The sequence below is a fragment of the Aethina tumida genome, chromosome 2 (genome assembly GCF_024364675.1).
Source record: "Aethina tumida isolate Nest 87 chromosome 2, icAetTumi1.1, whole genome shotgun sequence".
In the NCBI taxonomy this organism is placed as follows: Eukaryota; Metazoa; Arthropoda; class Insecta; order Coleoptera; family Nitidulidae; genus Aethina; species Aethina tumida.
Genome location: NC_065436.1, coordinates 31,824,087 through 31,845,804, shown reverse-complemented (window position 1 = coordinate 31,845,804; position 21,718 = coordinate 31,824,087). Strand labels below are relative to the sequence as shown.

At 29.1% G+C, this 21,718-nt stretch overlaps 1 protein-coding gene across 7 annotated transcripts in view; it reads left to right on the top strand.

Annotated features, from left to right (window-relative positions):
- Positions 1-21,718, top strand: part of LOC109600456 (aryl hydrocarbon receptor nuclear translocator-like protein 1) — a 64,003-nt gene that overhangs the window by 27,172 nt on the left and 15,113 nt on the right. The window contains exon 2 of one of the 7 annotated variants that reach the window (XM_049963826.1): positions 14,158-14,184. The exons of the other annotated variants lie outside the window; for them this stretch is intronic. Coding sequence (XP_049819783.1) covers positions 14,158-14,184 — 27 coding nt within the window. The remainder of the gene's footprint in view (positions 1-14,157; positions 14,185-21,718) is intronic. 7 annotated transcript variants of the gene reach the window in all.

Sequence of the window (21,718 nt, the reverse complement as noted above, 5' to 3'; positions counted from 1 at the left end):
TGTTCCCGTACGTACTCCGGCACGTCGGGTACCCGCCGGCTTTAGATCACTGCACACACTAGGTTACATGTATGAAACGGCACATACAGACACAAGAGGAAACCTAGTTCATAGACGAACACGAAACGGCAACAACATATCTGATATCAGCGGCCACGTCCTTGGAATATATATATTGTTATTAAATTTATAGTCATTCCGAATGAGCACTCCCGTTTCTAAAAATATTAATTCGTCGAGTGCGTAAACGTATTATTGTCTCTCATGTGTATTCCAAGGATAGTATTCAAATTTTGTTGTTGTCAATACGGAAAAGACATTAACGATCGCAATATTTATGAATATTTATAATTTATTGTCGCCTGATTTTACCTGTACGATTAAACAAACACGTCTGACTCAGTTTTATCAAGATTTATCGAAATAATCACCGGTTATTTGGGTGCATCATTGTTTCTTTTTATTTTTTTTGTAAACTACAATCAATATTATTTCAAGCAATTGTCGATGCATACATATGTATAATATGTTACTTTAAAAACACCACTATCAGCTATTTATTCTGGAACATCATGCCTGTCCTTGACTAAACCATTAGTTTTTATCAAATATTACAAATAAATAACAGTTTATTGCACATATATTATATATGTATAAAAAGACGGTGCTTAATTCCTTACTTTTCTTTTACAGAAGTCGTTAATTTTCGTTTTTTATTGGAGAAAACAATGTTTTAATTAATAAACCGCTTGTTTACGTAAGCATATTTGCATAGCTGTTTAGTATTCTGGTATAAACTATGTTTTAAATGAATATCGTGACCAAAATAAATCCATAGCAAACTATTTTATAGAACTATCGGTCATAATTATCAGGTATATGTTAATTGAAGAAAGTATTAGTAATCGGCAATTTTAAACTGGACTGAAGAAATTGAATTATCATTTTGGGCGGATGCGCCTCCACCACACAGTTAATATTTTGGCTTCTATTTTTAAAATGGTCTCGTAAGTGGTTCTATTTTGTGTTGCTCGTAAAATATGTTCCACTATGAAATGTTTTAGAAATAAGACATTTTAATGTGTCGGCCAAATTTTCACGTTGAAAATTATTGACGTATTCCGCCATATCGGGAAAAGAGAGGTTTCAATGTTCATTTATTGTCTTAAAGATCCTTTGTAAGTAAGGCTCGAATTGAATTACACGTTCGGATTCATGTTTTATATTTTGGCTTTTATTTTTAGTTGTTCTTTATTTTTCTCGCAAAATCTGTTCCATAATAGAATATGTTAAAAATAAAGTATAAATTACAAAAATATTGTCAATAAAAGTTTCCCATACAAAAATCTTGTCATATTCTACCACATCTACAAAAGAAAAACTTCAATGTCCTTTAATTGTGTTAATGCCTTTGTAAACAAGGTTTAAATTACACATTCACATTTACATTTTATATTTCAACTTGTATTGTTAAGTTTTTCTCTTAACTGTTTCTTTTATACTTTGATTATAAAAATTGTTCCACTAAGAAATATTTTTAAAAACAAAATATAAAATTATACAGTCCAAATTTACAATAGAAAAATGTCATATTCTACCATATCTTGAAAAGAACGACTTCAATGTTCATTAATTGTGTTAGTTTTCTTTTTTAATCAAGATTTTAATCGGATTACACAGTTAAATTCATATTTTCTATTCCAACTTCTATCTTAACTCTTTCTCGTAAGTGATTCTTTTATACTTTGATCACCAAATCTATTCCACAAAGAATATTTTTAAAAATAAAATATAAAATTATGAAAATATTGTCAGCCCAAGTCTTTGGGAGAGACTTGGCCAAACACTACTCAGAATCATCAACACGTGTTTGTTTTTAGTCAACAGTGAGCTAACCCGGTACTTTGAACGTAGCTTTCTCATAGTCAAATGCTCATGTAATATAAAGCCAACACGTTCTTTTGATATCTTTACGATATCAGCTAACTCACGCAACTTAACTTTTCGATCATTCAAAACGATTTTGTGGATTTATTTATGTTTTCTGAAGTTACCGCCTCATTTGGACGTCCACTCTATGACTGTTTGAAGTCAACAAACCAACATTTTATTGTTGTTTCTGATGGAACGGAGTCCCCATAGCACTTTTCAAGCCATTGCTTCGCTTGAACAGTATTTTTTCCCATCAAGAAATTAAAACACAAAATTGTTTGTTTTGAAAATAACAAAAGTTGCGTCACAACAACTCACGAACTAATTAATAGAATATCATGAATTTATAACGGCTGTATTTTGAAGATTAGTACTAATTGAAAACGAGGTGAATGCAATGAAACTAGCACCATGTATGTGTTAGGCCCGGGACTTTTCAGTCCATGTGTTACTATACCTAAAAAGAAATATTTCAATCTTCAGTAATTGTGTTAGTCTTCTTTAGTAAGCAACGTTTTAATTGGATTACACAGTCAAATTCACACATTTTTATTTCAATTTCTATCTTAAGTGATTCATTTATACTTTGATCATAAAATCTGTTCCACAAAGAAATATTTTTAAAAGCAAAATATTGAGAGTCAAAGTCTCCCATACAAAAATATGCTCATATTCTATCATATCTAGAAAAGAACGACTCCAGTGTTCATTAATTGTATCTTCTTTTGTAAACAGATTCTTCACATTTAATTTTTAACTTCTATTTTAAGTTGTTTTTGTAAGTTATTCTCTTTAGTACAAAATACAAAATTATAAAAATATTGTCAGCCTAATCTTCCATATAAAAATATTCATTTATCCTACAATATTTAGAAAGAAAGCAAGTTTTAGTTAAATTAAATTACTTAAAAGCTAAATATAAAATTATACAATTTATATTGACAAGCAAAATTTTATATAAATAACCTATATTATACCAGATCTGAAAAAGAAAGGCTTCAATGTTCATTCATTGTGTTAATGTTCCTTTGTAAGCAGTGTGTAAATAGGATTACATATTCGGATTGTAGTGTATTCGCACCAGTTAAGCATATGTAAATACAATTTAAGCATAAACGTACATTTATATGAAAATTCTTGAACTTCAAACAACTAATTAGTTGCTTGTTGAATTATATAATTGTACTTTTATTTGTTTATGGCGGACATACACAAACATTAAAAATCCTATACGTTGCATAAATTAAACAATATCACAATAATCTATGCATTGTTATCCTTTATCTGAATACGTTTACCTTTGCATTTTATTTAACATCTACTTTGCAATTATTAAATTCGTTAAGTTCATTAAGTGCACGTATCTCTGGCAATGAAGTTAATCAAGCAAAAAATCAATTTGATACTTTGCTTTCCACGTTGCTGTTGTTGTTGCTTTAATCTTTGCCATTGAATCACGCATCCGACGATAGGATATCGCGACGATAACATTTTCCACACACACACAAATCATACACACGATCCTCGAGTATCGTAGTTCAAAAGTGAAACGCATTTTCGAAAATTGCGAAAACGCCAGACAAAAACGCCACACCGGATTTATATTTAGCCCGGTGCACGAAATTGCGGCCCGGTCCTCGAATTGCGCTTCGACGGTCGAGGTCCGAGTGCAGCGGGCCGGTGACGTAGCGCGCCTATAGCGAATTTGTTGTTGGATGTACTCGGAACGGGATGTGTTTGTCTATGTGCAAGGTCAAACGGCAACGGTGTAACAACAAAATAGACGGAACCGGCTTTGTATATTATTTGAATTGTGGCCAGACGTTTGCCGACCAGAGAAATCGACTAATCCATCTATCGTCTTTCATGCCTTTTCTGTTTTTCACCGTTGGCATCTCTTGGTTGCGCTGTTTTTTACAACCGTTGTCTTTCACTGGCTGTTTTTCCTCAGTCATCTTTCTGTTGTTTATTCGTAACTCATCATATTTTATGCACACCATTTTTCATTACGTTAATCTTTTGTTTTGTGCTTTCCACTCGAACAGTATTTTGCGTTTCCTGTTGAACAATCCTTTTTATTTATTGAATTTTTCACAACAATGATATTTTACTTTTTCGGTGATTTACAATATTTTATTCCATTCGTCTGTTTCTCCATGACAATCATCTTTATTATATATATTTTTTCAGTTATCTTATTTTCTTTCTTCTTTTATGATTTTTTACAAGAATCTTTCAGTTTTTCCGTTCACTTCACTCAGATCAATTACGCTTTCTGTTTTTCACAACATTTACCATTTATTCTTCCTTTCTCATATTCTAATCATTATTCATTCCATGTGATTTTAACGACAAGGATTTTTCACTCTTTTGTTTCATTAAGTGTCTCAATACAATAATGTTTTTAACACTATTTTTATTTAATTACTACTTTTGACTCTTTCTGTTTATTCATATCAATCATCATTTACGCCTTTTGTTTTTCAGCAACAACCATTTTTTATTCGTTCTTTGTAATTTTGACAAAAATGATCTTGAACTTTTCAGTTTTATTGAGTATTTCACAACAATATACTTCAATTTTACAGTTTAATGACAACATTTATGTTCAACTTCTTCTGTTTATTCATAACAATCATCATTTGTGCTTTTTGTTTTTAGCAACAACTATCTTTCATTCTTTCTCTGTAGTTTTAACGACAACCATTTTTATTGAGTATTTGATAATGACACTTTAATTTTTCGGTTTAATAACAACATTTATGTTTGATTCTTTCTGTTAATTCATAATGTTCATCATTTATGTTTTCTGTTTTTTAACAACAATCATCTTTTATTCTTTCTTTTCTCATCCTAAAATCATCATTTTCTATTTGTAGTTTTGATAATGATCTTGAACTCATTACTTTTATTAAGTATTTTACTATGATATTTTTTTAATTTTTGATCTAATGACTTTTTTTTTATTTGACTCTTTCTGTTTATTCATAACAATCACCATTTACGCTTTCTTTGTAATTTCGACAACAATGATCTTGAATATTTCAGTATTATTGAGTATTTTACAATATAATGACGTACTAAAATGTTACTATTTAATGACAACCTTTATTTCAGCAACAACTATCTTTTATTCTTTCTTTGTAGTTTCGGCGACAATGGTCTTGAACTTTTTCACTTTTATTAAGTATATCACAATGATACATTACTTTTTCGGTTTAATGACAACATTTATATTTGACTCTATTTATTCATAACAATCATCATTTATGCTATCTATTTTTCAGCAATATCAATCTTTTATTCTTTTTTTTTCTCATCCTCAAATCATCATTCTTTCTTTGTAGTTTAGTACTATGTAGTCCATAGTATTTTACAAGGATGTTCTTTAAATGTGTTAGTTTAATAATAACATTTGTATTTGACTCTTTTTGTTTTTTTATAAAAATGTTTATTTATGATTTCTATTTCTCATCAACAATTATCTTTTATTCTTTCTTCTCTTATTTTTAAATCGTCGTTCTTCCTTTGTGTATATAAAAACAATGATCTTTTATTTGTCGGTTTTATCAAGTATTTCACAATGATGTTTATTCACAATATTTAAAGTTTACTCTTTATATTTATTTATATGAACCATCTTTTATGATTTATAACAGTAGACACCTTTGTGTCGTTCTTTTATTTTTTTATCATATTATCTTTGATATTCCCTGAACAAATCTTTACCATTAAAAATAAAAATGTTCTAAGAACACTATGTTATAACCATTGTGCAGGTCATTGAATTCGGAGGGTAACATCCTGCTTGTGATAAAATTTTATCGGGTATTTTGATACGCGGAACACGGTTTAAACTGAAAGCCAGATAAACTAACTACTCTTCATTCCGTTCAGGACTATGAACCATACCATGACGATAAACGTTGCTGGTGTTTCGGTTATAAGTTGAACGTATATTTTGTAATAAATCACAGTTCACTTCTTATTTTTCCCCCAATACCAGATGTGTTTTTCGTTCAGTCTGTTTGCACATCCAATCGAACGATTAGTTGTGACATTCTTAGAAAAGTACGAAGGCATAAACATTTTTATCAATCATATGCTGTTTGTTCTCCATTGTTTATCTCTGTTTCTGTTTATTTTTACTAAAGGTGTTGATTCATTTGAAATATAAAGTATAAAAAGTAGCGTATGTTTCCTTTTCTTAATTGAAAAAGTGAAGCAGTTTTAAGTTACTTGTCGTTATTGAGCGACTCCTTCCCCTCGTTTCTTGGACAAGCTCATACGGATCAAGGTCGAAAGATTGTCAATCGAATTGATAACCTACTTTCCTTATATCATTTATCAAATAGCTAACCTACAGTTATCTCTAGGATTTCATTTGATGACTGAGAGATGTTTATTCAATGTTTCTAGGATTTATTTGACTAAGTAACAGTAATTTTTCAACACCTACTACAAAAAATAGTAACTGCTTCTTAAAATACACAAAAAAAAACAGTTTCGAATTGTCAAAGTGTCAAACGTTGTATCTAGTTTTCGAATAGACAAAAAATGTTATGCAAACACATTTAGTCGGTCTGTTGTCCTTGAATAGAGTCGAAAACAAACTAATATTAGATGGATCCGAAGCCAAGATGATGTTTTGCAATATCTACAGATTACAACACTTCTTTTCGATAATTATTTGCTGATTTGGCCCCCTTCTCTATACGGAAATGTGCCTTTGTCCAGAAATCTATATAAAATTCTATTTCTGTCACTACTTAAGATTATTATTATAATTAATCAATCATACAAACCACATAAAACTTATCTTTCAAAAATAGTTGGTTGAACGGTGATAAAAAACATAAAAATACATTTCGAATAAACAGTCTCAGTTCAGAATCGCGTCTCACCAATAATAAATAATATAATTAAACTTTATTTTTTCAACCTTCGACTCAAGGCCTCGATCTCATTGAAATTCATACGATAAACTCTTGGAAAACCCTTATCAATCGTTTATCATTTTATCTCAGCGTCGATCCGTTCGACGTCTGTTTTTTCTACACCTAGATACATATACGCTGTTAGCTTAGGTTAGGGCCGAACAACGTTCGCGAGATTAGAAAGTTTTTAACGCAATATTTATTGTAAACAGAGAGAGATAATTCGTTTTGTTAACTCGGTCGGAAACAACGTAAAGTGTCGTAAATTTATTTTAACATGTAAGTGAGTTTGTTTTAAATAATGCGATATAATTGTTGTTCACTTCAATTTATTGCCGCGAATATAAAACTATTGCACATTTATTCTTGGGAAATTCCATATTAATCAATAGATAATTGCATTTCTGTGTTCCATTAAATAAACATTGACAAAATTTTATTTTTACGGACTTGTAATTACATTGTATTTATCAATACAATTTGTATGTATTACTTGCTTTAAAAATACTTCGTTTTAGACTAGTTTCTGTGTAGGTCATAATCAAGAAAAACGGCAAATTAGTTTAGTTCTGTATAGAAAACATTTAATTTATTTTAGTGACGTTGAGTCGAAAACAAAGAATATTCATTAACAGGTTGCCAACAAAGATCTAATAGATGATACTTACAACTACTTTCAAGCTTTATAGGGTATCATCACACAAAAACGTCAAGGTGGTCAAGTTCTTGTTCAAAAATACTTATAATTTAGTTTATGTTACTGATGGTAAGACGAAAACCAAGAATATTATCAAGTTGTCAACAACGTTTTTCTTAATGATTATATATAAAGACCGGAACTAAAGACAAAATAAAGTCAGAATGTATTCTTTAATTATATTAATTATTATTTTACATCTAATTTAATTTTATGTGAGGATAATTTTGTTTTATTTGCGACCAGTTTTGGTCTTTATGAGCATCATGGAGCAAAACGTCAAAGTAGTCATATTCTAGTTAAAAAAACATAATTTAGTTTATTTTACTGAATGCGAGACAAAAACAAAGTATTATAAATTTCTCATTAAAGATTTAATAGATATTTTAAACTTGAATAAATTTTTTCCTGATGATGGTACATAAAGACCGAAACTAATGGCAAATAAAACAATTTTAAAGTCTAAATGAATTCTTTAATTATAATAATTATTATTTTATATCTAATTTAATTTTATGCGAAGATAATTTTATAAACCTCGTCAGGTAAAACATCAAAGTGGTCAAGTTCTGGTTAAAAAATATATAATTTTATTAATTTTACTGATTATAAAATGAAAACAGAATATAATCAAGATGTCAACAAAGATCTAATAGAGATTTTAAACTTGAATATTTTTCGACATTTTTTCCTGATGATGGTATATAAAAACGGAAACTAATGGCAAATAAAACAATTTTAAAGTCAGAATGTATTCTTTAATTATTATAATTATTGTTTTAATTTAATTTTATGCGAGAATAATTTTGTTTTATTTACGACTAGCTTCGGATTTTATGAATAAAATTAGACAAAACGTCAAAGTGGTCAAATTCTAGTACAAAAAAATATATAATTAAGTATATTTTACTGATTGTGAGACGAAAACATGAATTTTATCAACTCGCCAACAAAAATGTACAAAGATCGAAACAATTTTAAAGCAAGAATGTATTTTTTAATTATGATATTTATTATCTTACGTCTAGTTTTATTTTGTACGAGGATTTTATGTTGTACTTCTGGTTTCTGATTTATTGCATCAAGGAAAAACGCTAAAATGTTCTCTTTAGTAACCTTTTAACTTATTTTAGTGATAAATAACAAATTTTAAAGCAAGTTTTTTTACATAATTTTGCAGATTCACATATCTGTGAAGTTATTTTATTTTGGCTTTGATGTGATAAGGAAATGGATTTTGGTCTTGTTAGAAACAAAAATTATGTTTTCAATTTCAACATTCTTCATTATCTAAATTATTTTAGTTTATCTGTTCAATCGTAAAGTATGGATTTTTTAGGTTGCTTGTCAAAACAACCACTACTATAAATAAATAATTCCATAAATAAATACTTATTGAACAGGAAAACAATTTTTAATTAATGAACAAGTCCGCTAGACAAAAAATTATTTTATTGTGCACTTCGAAAAACGTGTGCCGGTCCGCCCCGGAATTAACCGTAAAGCCCGGCGCGTGTTTTGTGTGCCGTTCGTCCGGATATTTCGTTTCGACAAATTCCGCAGCGACATTGCTTGCCCGTGCATTTAACATTCGGACGCGAAATCCCCGACGACGAAAAACGTAACGATAATTGTTTGGCGTATCGCGGAAAATCACTTTGTTTGTGGCATCACGTACAAACGCGAATAAATTGTAATTGGATCTTGATTCTCGATAACCGACCCGGACTCGACGCATTTCCGGAGGTCGAAACCAGAAATTACCGGTGATCGCTCTCGTGTTTATTTGCCTTAATGTATTTTTTCGGTTTAGAGACGATGTTGATAATGTGATGTTAGTTTTATGATAATGTTGCACTTTTTATCTGTTTTGTTAAATGTATGTGTGGTTTTATTGCAAAGGAAAATGAAGTAATTAAGCAAATATTTCGATAAATGTGTTGTTTGACGCACGTTGCAGTTATTTATGTTTGATTTGTTGAAACAATATGCAGGTCTTGTCTGGTTTAAAGGTTGTTAACATTTAAAACAGACAAAAACAACGTTGCCTTGCTCTTATGTTTGTTGTTAAGATTTAACCTCCAAAGTCTAATAATCTGATGAACGTTCCTTTAGTTCCCAATTAACGTAACCCAATTGTGCTTGAAAATCTTTGAACATGCTCATGTAATGGAGTATCATTTCCGTCGTATAATTTTGTTTGTTCATATTACAAATTTATTGCAAATAATTCAGATAAAAGATACGTTAAAATACAAAAAAATAATCAGTAGCAGTTTATAAACATTAATAAACATTTTTATTAAACGTATTGTAAACATCATCCAACTTCAATAACTAAGTAAACAATTTAAAAGGAAAATAATTAAATCATATCAACAACTTAATTATCTTCCAATTTGCACATTTATGCCTGGATGAATTGAATATTAGATTATCAAGAAAGTTATTGCGTTTCATGTTAATTTTTGGAACATGAATATTCGGTCAAATTTGAGATGTTGAGATGAGGTGATATAGATTTAAAGTACGTGTTAAATGTGTAAATTCATTTTTATTTGAAATCAAATTCGGACAATTTTCTTGTTCCACAGACAAAACTGTGAATTTCTCAGAAAATATGACCCAATAAAAAAAAACAGAAAATAAATTTTACGGTAAATTATAAGAAAAAATTAAAAGTTTTTTGCTAATCTAATAATCAGTGGTGCCATCCCTAGCAGTAATGCAAACACCAATTCGACGTGGAGTGCTTTCTAATCAATTATTAATGTCTTCTTGGGGAACATTTCTCCATTCTTCTAAAGCTGTGGGTCTAAGTTGTACGGTGTTGTCAGGGATATTTTGAACAGCTCTAATTCTTCTTTTAACATTATCCCATAAGTGCCCAAAGGGCTTAAGATCCGGAGAACAAGAAGGCCACTCTAATTCGGTCACACTTTCCATTTCCAAACAATTTTTGGCAACCCTGCAGGTGTGTGGAGGAGCATTGTTCTTAAGTTTTCTTTGAAGCTCGAGATGGGATGTGAGATTTATTTTTGCTATGTGAGCTAAAAAACGGTTCCGACCTTTTGTGGTGGATCTTTCACGACTTCTATGCCTATTTTTTAGGGTTCCCAATGACAGAAACCTTGAATAAGTCTTCGGAACTACGCTCTGAGTGACCACTTCCATTTATGCAATTCTGTTCTTCCCCTCTGGATAATCCCATTAAGACATTTTAAATAAAATCTTACCACGCATTTATTGACGACTAATTTTTTTATGAAAAACAATTATTTCTTGAGAATACTAGGTTATTTCATATACTACCATTTTCAACCACCTAAAACAGATTGGAAAGACCAAAAAGCTGGACAAATGTTCTTTTATATAATATACCGTGAACAAGCTGTTTATTGATTAGATTGTGACTATTATCGACGACGTTCTGTACAATGCTTAGACTCCAACCAAGCTAGCAAACACTTTCCAAAAATCAAATTGCTCCAAAAGGAGCTTGTGATTTCTATTTGGTGGACTGCTGTGATCCATTACAGCTTCCTGAAACTTGGTGAAACAATTATGGCGGTGCAGTATAGTCAACAAGTTGACGAAATGCACTAGAAATAGCAGCGGAGTGCTGGATATGGGTCAACAGAAAAGGGTAAATTCATTTTACTGAAGATGCTCGCCTACATGTCACACAACTGTCACTGCAGAAGTTGAACGAAGGAGGGTACGAAAGTCTGCCTTACTCACCAAACCTCTCAACCTCTCATCAGCTCTTTCAAACCTTTCGACAATTTTGTACACAAGAATTCATTCACGATTTCGTTTCCTCCAAAACATCAGGGTGCTTTGGTCATTTTATAATGACTAACTTTCTTGACCACTTAGTAAAAATTATCCACCATTTCCTGCGCGTGTAAACTACGCAACATTTCCATTTGATTTTTATGAATCATGTGTTGATTTCATAGTGCAGCAATTAAGCGTATCAATTAGATTGTTTGTTAAAAGAAACACACCTCTGGGCAACTTTCCTGTCTGCATTTTTAATGCATGTATCAACTGTTACAAGAAAAACATAATTAACCTTTTCGATTTAAAAGATCTCTGGAGTTTTCGCAAAGTCTGCACACCTTGTAATTAACAATAAATACGATAAAATTGATAAGTACATAAATATAATGCAATTCAGAGTTAATTAACTCTATTTACTTCATTAAACACGACGTTATCTTACTGAATGTAGTAATAACAAGTTGTTTTGAACGTTCGTTGCGTCATTTGTTTATTTGAATTCATGTCGAATTATCGAATTTTCGCTAAAAAAAATTACGAGGGTATTTTTAGATGGAAACTCGACGCGAAGCAGTCATAGCCCACGAATAAACTCGCCTTCGTTTCGATAAACGCAATTGTTTCGACGTTGCATCGGATTCATTTTTAAAGTGATCCTCCTTTCCAGTTTTAGATACCGATATATCAGTATTTGTTGTACGATAAACCTAAATTTTTTTGTTGACTGTTAACTTACGCCAGTCTAACTGATTAAACGTCTATTTTATAAGCATATTTTTTTATTATTAATAGATAAGAGAATTAAAAATGTTTTATTATGTTTTTTTATCGCTTTTTAATAATTTAATTTGTCAGTAGTGTATTTTAAGGCCTCCTCAAGTTTGACGATAATCAATGACGTAGCCTTTAAATTTATTATTCGGTTTCACAATATATTTAGCATTGAACTAATCCTAACAATACAACAATATTAATATGTCGCATAATAAATTTTGTGTTAATCATATCAAATTTAAATAATGACCATGAATCTTTTATTGCTGTGAACATTTGATGCAACATGTTTGCCACAGCTTCCCATCCGTTTTGTGAATTCATTAATAAATAATTTATTTGCATTTTACAGTGACGTCATTAATGACATTTTTTTAAATTAATTTACGACGGTGTTTTGTTTAAATTTTGTGAAATAATTTATTTCCTTCAGTTGCATACATTAAATTCCCGTTTTTGTGACGTTATTTAAATATTTCGTTAATTTTTTGATTTATTTCCGCATCGATTGAATATCAATTACGCCATTAACGAGTAATCGTGTTGTGTTTCATGTGCATTAGCACCGATTGAATGCGATGCGTATGCGGCAATGAAACGGCTAAATTTAGTTGAAGTTCGAATGGCACGTGTCGAGGGTGTGTTTACCGTTAGTGTCGTTTCGATATTTCACTATGTGATTTGTTTTATTCAAATCAGTTGTCGAACACGTCCAAGGGAATAATTTGACAGCCCCTGATTTATCTATCCTCGCACAAGATTTTCCACCTTCGGTCGAAATATGGAAACATGAAACAAATCATTTGTCTGATCATAAAAATCATACTTATAAAATATACCAAACTATCAGATATTTATTATGTATATATGTTCTATTCATTTTTTTTTCCTTTTTGATAAATATGGAATGAATTGGTAAATAATATATTATTTTTTTTTTATTTTCGAAAATGTAGTAAATTTTCTAATAAGTGGAGATGTTAAAATTATTTAAGTAATAGTAAATATCATTCTTCTTATTGAAAATATCAATATATTGGATATTGGGATTAATTTTTACACATTATATGGCATTTTTTCATTTTTGGAAAAATTGTACATTTTCTAAAAAGTGAACACATTAAAATTGTGTATCTGATAGTAAATATCTTTATTTTTATTAAACATATCAATATATTGAATATTTACGATGTATATGATATGAATTTCCACACAATATATGTCATTTTTTCTACCCTTATGGGTAGATCTTAAATTATGTATGAAATAGTAAATATCATTATTATTATTATTGAAAATATTAGTAGTATCTGATATTTAGGATATATGTGGGATGAATAATATATATTCAATTTTTTCATTATAGAAAAAATTACTGAATTTTGTAGCAAGTGGAAATGTTAAATTTATGTATCTGTTAGTAAATATCATTATTCTTACTGAAAGTATCAAAATATCAGATATTTATATATATATATATATATATATATATATATATATATATATATATATATATATATATAAGTAGAATAAATTATCTATCCCTACACAAATATTCCATCTTTAGTCTAAAAAACGACATATGTATTATTAAAGTTTGTTTCATATATTAATATTATTGGTTAAAAAAACTGTTAATCAAACTTATATATCAGATCAGGATAGTTCGAAACTAAAATATCGTTTGTCCAACTTTTTATTTATCTGTTTTATAATGTTTTTAATGACTAACACTTATAAAATATTCACTTTCCAAATCTGTACATGAAATTTTCATTTGTTAAACATTGTAGAAAAACTAGAATTATAATTAATTAAACACACAACATAAAATGGATTAAAGCTTCGTTTAGACTAATAAATGTAAGTGCACCACTTGTAAATATTGAAACATTGTTGCCGATTAGATAGTAGTTTTCATAATTTATTATCGTGGATTAGGTGAACAAACGTATTTGATAAATTATGCATATGGATAGTTTAATTACGTAAAAATAATTATTTGAACTAATTAAAAGTTTTATTTTACAGGTATGACCGTGTACTATCTTTTAATAGGTAAGTGTTAGGACAAAATTTGTACAAATCGACATCATGTGATCATCGATCATCAAATTAATAAAAAATTAAAATCGTTCGAATCGGACTAAAATTGTGACGTATATTTTCTTATCTATTTGCTTTCTAATGGTTACACTCCAATATTGTTTACTTTGAATATTTATTAAAAATTCAAAAAAGTCCGTCTGATTGCTGTGTGTACTTAAATAAATAATCTGATAGTCAAATAAATAGTGCCAGTCATATTTATGACTTAATGGTTTTTTCGCGAATCTTGGCAATGGTTTGATTTTGTACAATTGATGAAGAAATTTCCAATCACAACAAACAAAAATTGCACAAAACAATCATCGACACACAATATTTATATTCATGTTTATTTCACTATCGGTTATATTCGGTGATCCCCATTATGTTCGATTTGCATATTTTACAAGTAAAACATTTATATACACATGTAGTTTTACCACATGTAACCTTGACGTTAATTAAACCTTCAAAGAATTTCCCGAAACGATAAAGAAACGCTCGTTTATCACTGTATTTTAATGATCGTTACAAATAATATTTTAATTCGAAAACTAACGGGCAAACCTATTCCGTCGACTTTATGTTACAAGTATCATCTCGCAATCAAAATCGACAATTGCTGGTAAATCTCTTCAGCTGGGCCCGACTCATACATCAATCACACCGATAGGGCGTTAGTCCGGTAAAGATTTCCGTGACGTTCGACATATGAAAAAATAAATTACCAAATGCCTTTTGTTGTTTGCAACCACAATAAGAGAATCTGTGCCTCAAAATATCAGTATTTGTTGTCCCGATCTGACTGTAACCGGTTCGTAAAAAAATTATCCGTTCCTACTAGTTTTGAACTAGTCGTTGTGTTTGTTGGTGCTGGCCGGTGTTTGTTCGATGATTGCAAGTCTATCGCCAAAACTCGTTCTAGACAAAACAGCCGCAGTGTCCGGATTCTGTGGGAAGCTGCGGCTGTTCGTTTCTCGGACAAGTGTGCGTGTTTTGTCGGTCGGATACTGCCCCCGGGCACGGCGAATGTACCTTGTAGTCGGTCGGTCGTAAATTTCGTGGTGCTTATTGAAAATATCAAAATAACGGACATTTAAAGATATATGTCAAATATTTTTATATAAAATACATAGTTTTTTTTTTTCATTTTTGAAATGATACTGGATTTTTAATATGCGGAAGTATTAAAATTATGGATTTCATCTAAAAGATGATACTTTATAAAAACATCAAAGTATCGGATATATTGATATACGTGTAAGTATTCGATTTTTTTCATTTTTAAAAAAGTAACCGTTTTATGACAACAGAAGTCTTGAAACTTATTGAAAATAATAAAATATCGGATTTTCATATTTGGAATAAGTATTTGAATTTTAATAAATTAAACTGGAGATATTTACTTTAAATATAGTATTCCATTTTTTAATTTTTAAAAAACTATTCGTTTTATAAAAATCAGAAGTATGGAAATTAAAATAAATATAAAATATTCAGTTAATTATCTGACTGAAAATATCAAAATATCGTATATCTATTATATTTATTGGGCATATTGATATATAAATAATAGATTTTTTTATTTTCAATAAAATTATTCGTTGCATAATAAGTGTAAGTGAAAAATATCCGATATTTATTATATTTATTGGATATATTGGTATAAAATTAGATTCTATTATTTTTAATTAAAGTATTCGTTTTATAATAAATGGAAGTGAAAAATGTCGGATATTTAAGATATACGTTATCTGATATATTGATATATAAGTTTATTAAACTTTTTCTCTTTTGCAAAAAATATTAGAATTCTAATATATAGAAGTGTTAGAATTAATTATATGACTGAAAATAGCAAAATATGGCATATCTACTATATCAGTTTATTAAACTTTTTCGTTTTTGGAAAAAGTATTAAAATTCTAATATATAGAAAGAATATCTTATTGAAAATATCAAAATATTGGATATCTATTGGATATATTGGTATATAAATAATAGATTTGTTATTTTCAATAATAGTATTCGTTTTATAATAAATGGAAGTGTAAAATATCGAATATTTAAAATACATATCGGATATATCGATATATAAGTTATTAAATTTTTTCATTTTTAGAATAGAAATGTTAGAATTAGTTAAAAATATCAAAATATCGGATGTTTACTATATATATTGGATATATTGATATATAATTAATAGATTTTTTATTTTTTAAAAAAAAGTATTCATTTAATAATAAATGGTAGTTTAAAATTTCGGATATTTAAGATATTGTGTATAAATAAGTTATTAATTTTTTTTTGATTTTAGAAAAATGTTTTAGTATTCTAATAAGTTTTATTTTTTTTTTTCATTTTTAAAAGAAATATTAGTTTTATAATAATCAGAGGTTTTCTCTGTATCTCACCTACACCATAATTTGAAAATATCAAAATATCTGATATTTATGACATATCTTATATAATTATATATAAGTTTACCGAACTTCGTTTTCAGAAAAAGTATCAAAATTGTATTTATTAGTAGATGTTTAAAAATTATATGAAGAAATATACCAAAATATCAGATCAAATTTTTTCGTTTTTAAAAAAAGTATTAGGTTTGTAATAAGTAAAAGTGATAAAATTATGTACATGACTGTTCATCTTAAATGAAAATATGGGATATTTATTATATTTATATTAATATCTGGATAAATTACACAAAATGCGTTAGAAAAACATTTAATATAAAGTTTCATGAAACAGAAGCACAAATAATTTTTCCTCTCTTTTTAATTTGTTTTTGTTTTTCATTAATCTAACGTGTTATGACTAAGAAAACCTTTTTTAAGTTAGCAATTCGAATTATAATATATATCGTCGACTCCGCTTGTAACATTAATAGACCTTGAAAACTGGAAATAAGAGATGGACCGTGAACAAAAATGCGAACGCACAGAACGTAGAAAATCTTTGGGCCGGGCGGCGGCGGCGGCGGTGGCCGGGCGAAAGTGTGTCTAGACGGCCGCCGTTCGCGTCGACGATGTTGGCGGGGTTCGGCACCGGTATCCATGGCGACCGCCTAACACGAGAATTTAAAGGCCTCCAACACGCAGCTTACGGTTCGCGGAGGCGGCGGCGGCGGCAGGGCGGTGGCAAGAGATGAGGGGCGCTCGTGTTTGCTCCGCTCCTTAACGACTGCACGCAGGGACGGCTGTTGATTGTTCAATTTCGGGATGGCTGGCTGGCCGGGCTCCGGTCGACGTATGGAAAATCGTGCGGTCGATTTGCGAACGTGGACTGTAATGTGATTCGTTACGTAACCGGTATGGAAATCGGTAATTACGTCACTAATTGACTGATCAATTGTGTCAGATTTTTTATGACCGATGTGGTTAAGTACAATGTAGATTTTATTATCGTTTTCGATAATGAATGCGATAAACTTGAGTCGTATTGTATTTTTCCCGACGTGCCTGAACATTGAGTAACCTTATTAAAATGTGATACTAAATGCATTTAATGGCGAATACAGCTGGAGCTTGAATGCAAATCACATTTTATGAATTTAAGTCTTACCACTTTTGCCTGTGGATTATTACATTGCCAAATTCCCCGAAGAACTTCGTTGTACATTAAAATTACGGGAAATGAAAGCATCGAACAAATGGATTCTCAAGGGAAAAAGTATGAGGGGGAAACTCGTGTTTTCATTTATTTTCGAGTCTATTAATTTCCTTTCGGGTCAAACTATTAAAGGTGGTAAAGCGCGTTCCCGCATTTATCGATTGCACCTGGAGTCCCAGGACAATTGTAACAATCTCGACTGGAATCGATCCAAACAAAAATATTTTGCTTTACGTTTATAATCTATGGCAAAACCCATGATTCGAGTGTTCCAGGAAAATAATGTGGTTCGTAATAAGTTAAACATTGTGCAATGTATAAATCAACTGGTAGTACAAGGACTGGTTTCCATTCAGCCATTCAACCTGAACAAAATTCACCCTTTCATTTCTCCCCCGGTGTGGAACAAAACCGGTCCCATTTTTGCTGACTAACAACCCGTACCAATAGAAAGGGAAAGTGGACAAATTTCGTCACGGGGGCGGTCATAGTGTTAGTCGATGTCTGGTAGACTCAACAGGTTGCCACTTTCAGACATTCGCGAAAAGGCCAAGGTAGTCGTGTCGCGGGTTACTGGGTCGAGGGGGAAGCAACGATTAACCATGGGACAGTGCAGTGCACCGACTGTTTTGGGGTCGATAGCCCAAGCTAAAAATATTCCTCTGCACTCCCGGCACAAGTTTAGTTAGTTAGTTTGGAAAGTTTTACCGTTATTTTTTAATATTAGTTTTGACATTGTAACTTTATTTGTTTTGAAACCCATCAACATACGAAAACAGTAATTATTTCGTAATTATTTTTGTTTTATCACAAATAAAATTCACGAAAAATGTCTATTTTTATTTAATTTTTCTTTAATAAAAACATGCAACCATTGCGTGTGGCACAAAATGAATCTGTTTACTTGTAATTCATTTATTGTCGCAAATATACCATTGACTAAATTAATTAAGCACTGACGGATATAATTAATTTATCAACATCCAAAGTTGCAATATTTTTTCGCACAGTCATCATTTATAAAATAAACGTGTAACAAATCGCAGTCGAAGCGTCTGTGTGTCTAGCAAGTGAGGTCATAAATCAAGAAATACTCTTAATTGCAATGTGAGACTTATTGTATATTAAACGGGCATTACAAATTTGGTATTTTACGGGGTGTGAATAAATATAATGTAATACAACAAATATCCAATTAATATTAAAATTAAATAATTATCCAAATTATTATCAAATTTTGCACAAAATAATTTAAATTATTAAAATAAATATTGCATATTTTTATATTCATATACAGACGTTCAAAATTTGACGTTTTATACCATACGAATATTTATTTATAATAAATATCGGATTAGTATCAAAATTTTATCCGATTACAATCCAAAAATAGATAGAAATAGATGAAACTTTTATAAAAACTTGATAATTTTCTAGTTATATATCTTTTTTTTATTTTCTAAACTTTTATTTTGATTATTTTATTAAGTTCTTGTGATTCAAGTAAGGTATCCAAAATTTTTATTAATTATAAATTATAATTTTGTTGTACCTTTATAATAAATATCGAAAATATTAGAGAGAAATTATTAAAATTGGAAATCACCAAAATTAATATCAAAAAATTATATTTATCCAGAAAAAAGTTGTTTTTAGTAACAAAACTATTATTTTGCCTATTTTATATAGAAGTTAATAAATAAATAATTAATAGAATAATTCTTAAATTTTATTTATGACAAATATTCACTTGAATATTTGTATCAAATTTGATCAAATACACATTTTTTAAACACTGATATTTGTAATGAATACATTATTATAATATTTGATAATTACCAAGATTATTTTCAAAAACAGATATTTATCCAGATCAATGTCGTTTTCTATTTACAAAACTATTATGTTATAAAAAATAAATAATTCAAATCATTCTTAATTTTAATTTATTACAAATTATAATTCACTTGTTTGATTGTTATTTTACAGAATTTAAATAAATTTGACATTATAATAAATAACGATGAATTATTAAAATTTGATAGTTATCCAGATAAATGTAATTTTTTATTAACAAAACTATTATTTTGCCTATTTTGTGAAGAATTTATTCTTAAAAAAGATAAAAAATAAATATTTCAAATCATTCTTAAATTAAATTTATTACAAATTATAATTCATTTGTAATATATAATTTGTTATTTATAATAATGTCACTTTTTATGTACAAAATTATTATTTCACCCATTTTATGAATACCTTATAGTTAAGGAAGTTTCAAATTTGATATTTAGACCTCTTTAAGTTTAAATAAGTCTAATATTTATAATAAATAAACCAAATTTGATAATTACCAACATTATTATCAAAAAATTATAATTATCCAGAGAATTGTTATTTTTTATATAAAAAATTATTTTGTCTATTTTATAAAAAAAGTTAAAAACTAAATAATTTAAATCATTCTTAAATTTTATTTATTACAAATTATAATTTACTTGTATATTTATTTCAAATTTGATTTTTTAAACAAATCTGATATTTTATAATAAATAAATCATTTTCCGTATTTTATAAAAATCTTAGTTAAATTAAAAATCAATAATTTTAATCATTGTAAAATTTTCTTTATTAATAAGTATAATTCTGTTGTTGTTAATCCTTTACAGGGTTCAAATGAATATAATATTTATAACAAATATAAGATAATTATCAGAATTTGATAATTAGCAAAATTATTTTCAAAAACTGAAAATTGACCTAAAAGTATCATTTTTTTATTTTTTAAATTATTTTTTATTATATTTATTATAAATTAAAATCAATATCCTTAATAAAAACAAATTATTATTGTAAAAAATCAACAATATTATGAAGTCAATAATAAATATAAATATAATAATAAAGATAACATATAATGATAGGGAAGTGTAAAGTTTTTTTTAAGTGAATAACAGTCTTTATTGACTATCTCAATTGTTACATTATAAAAGACAAACAAATTACTAATTATAAATGTAGAAGTCTTGATGAGAGTTCGTTCGTTTTAATTTGTTATGCAGTAAAAATTATTTAAATATTGGTGTTTCAAAGATAAATTTTAGGAAATTACACACATGCTTCAACGAATTTGATGTAATTATCGCTTGTTAATTTTAAAGACGAAAATACGCATATAAATAACCAATTTTTAAAGATTGAAATTTACATATAAATTTGAGAGGTCGATTGAAAAAAGTTGTGCATCCGTCAAGTAATGGCCTCATTATTCAAATAAGCCGGGACCGCACATATGCAAGTATTATTATAATGTATAATGCAAATATAGTTATAAGGTATAATAGTGGATTTGAGAGAATTTTTCACTACTTCTAGGAAAACATCTTTAGTAGGAATTCGTTCCATTTGCAAGTTCAAAGTAATTTGTGCGCCCTTTGATGTTGTGCACAATTTGCCTCTTGAGGCGAACTTCGTTTTGCATTCACGTGCCGTCTATCGATACGCGTGCATCCAATTACTTTTTGTCGCTCATTTTATATCAGAAATATTTTGAAAAATATGAATTAGGGATGAGTGGGATGAAACTTATTGCATTAGCTGGTAATAGAACTAAATATCGAATGGCCGATTGTAGGAGTCGCGTTTCGGAAACGCATATCGGTGACCCGGGCATCGTTCGATTGGAAACAATTATCCCACTAAAGAGGTCAGAGCAAGGGTTTATCATGCCCCGATACTAACGTCTAACGAAGCAACTGCGCCATCAGTGTGCATTTCTTTAATAAAAGTTCGAGCAAATTAGATGGCGGACGTGTAAAATAATAAAGCTTCGTTCCATTAACGGGGACGAGAAAGCTCCGTGGTTCATGAATTTAAAAGGGGTGAGGCG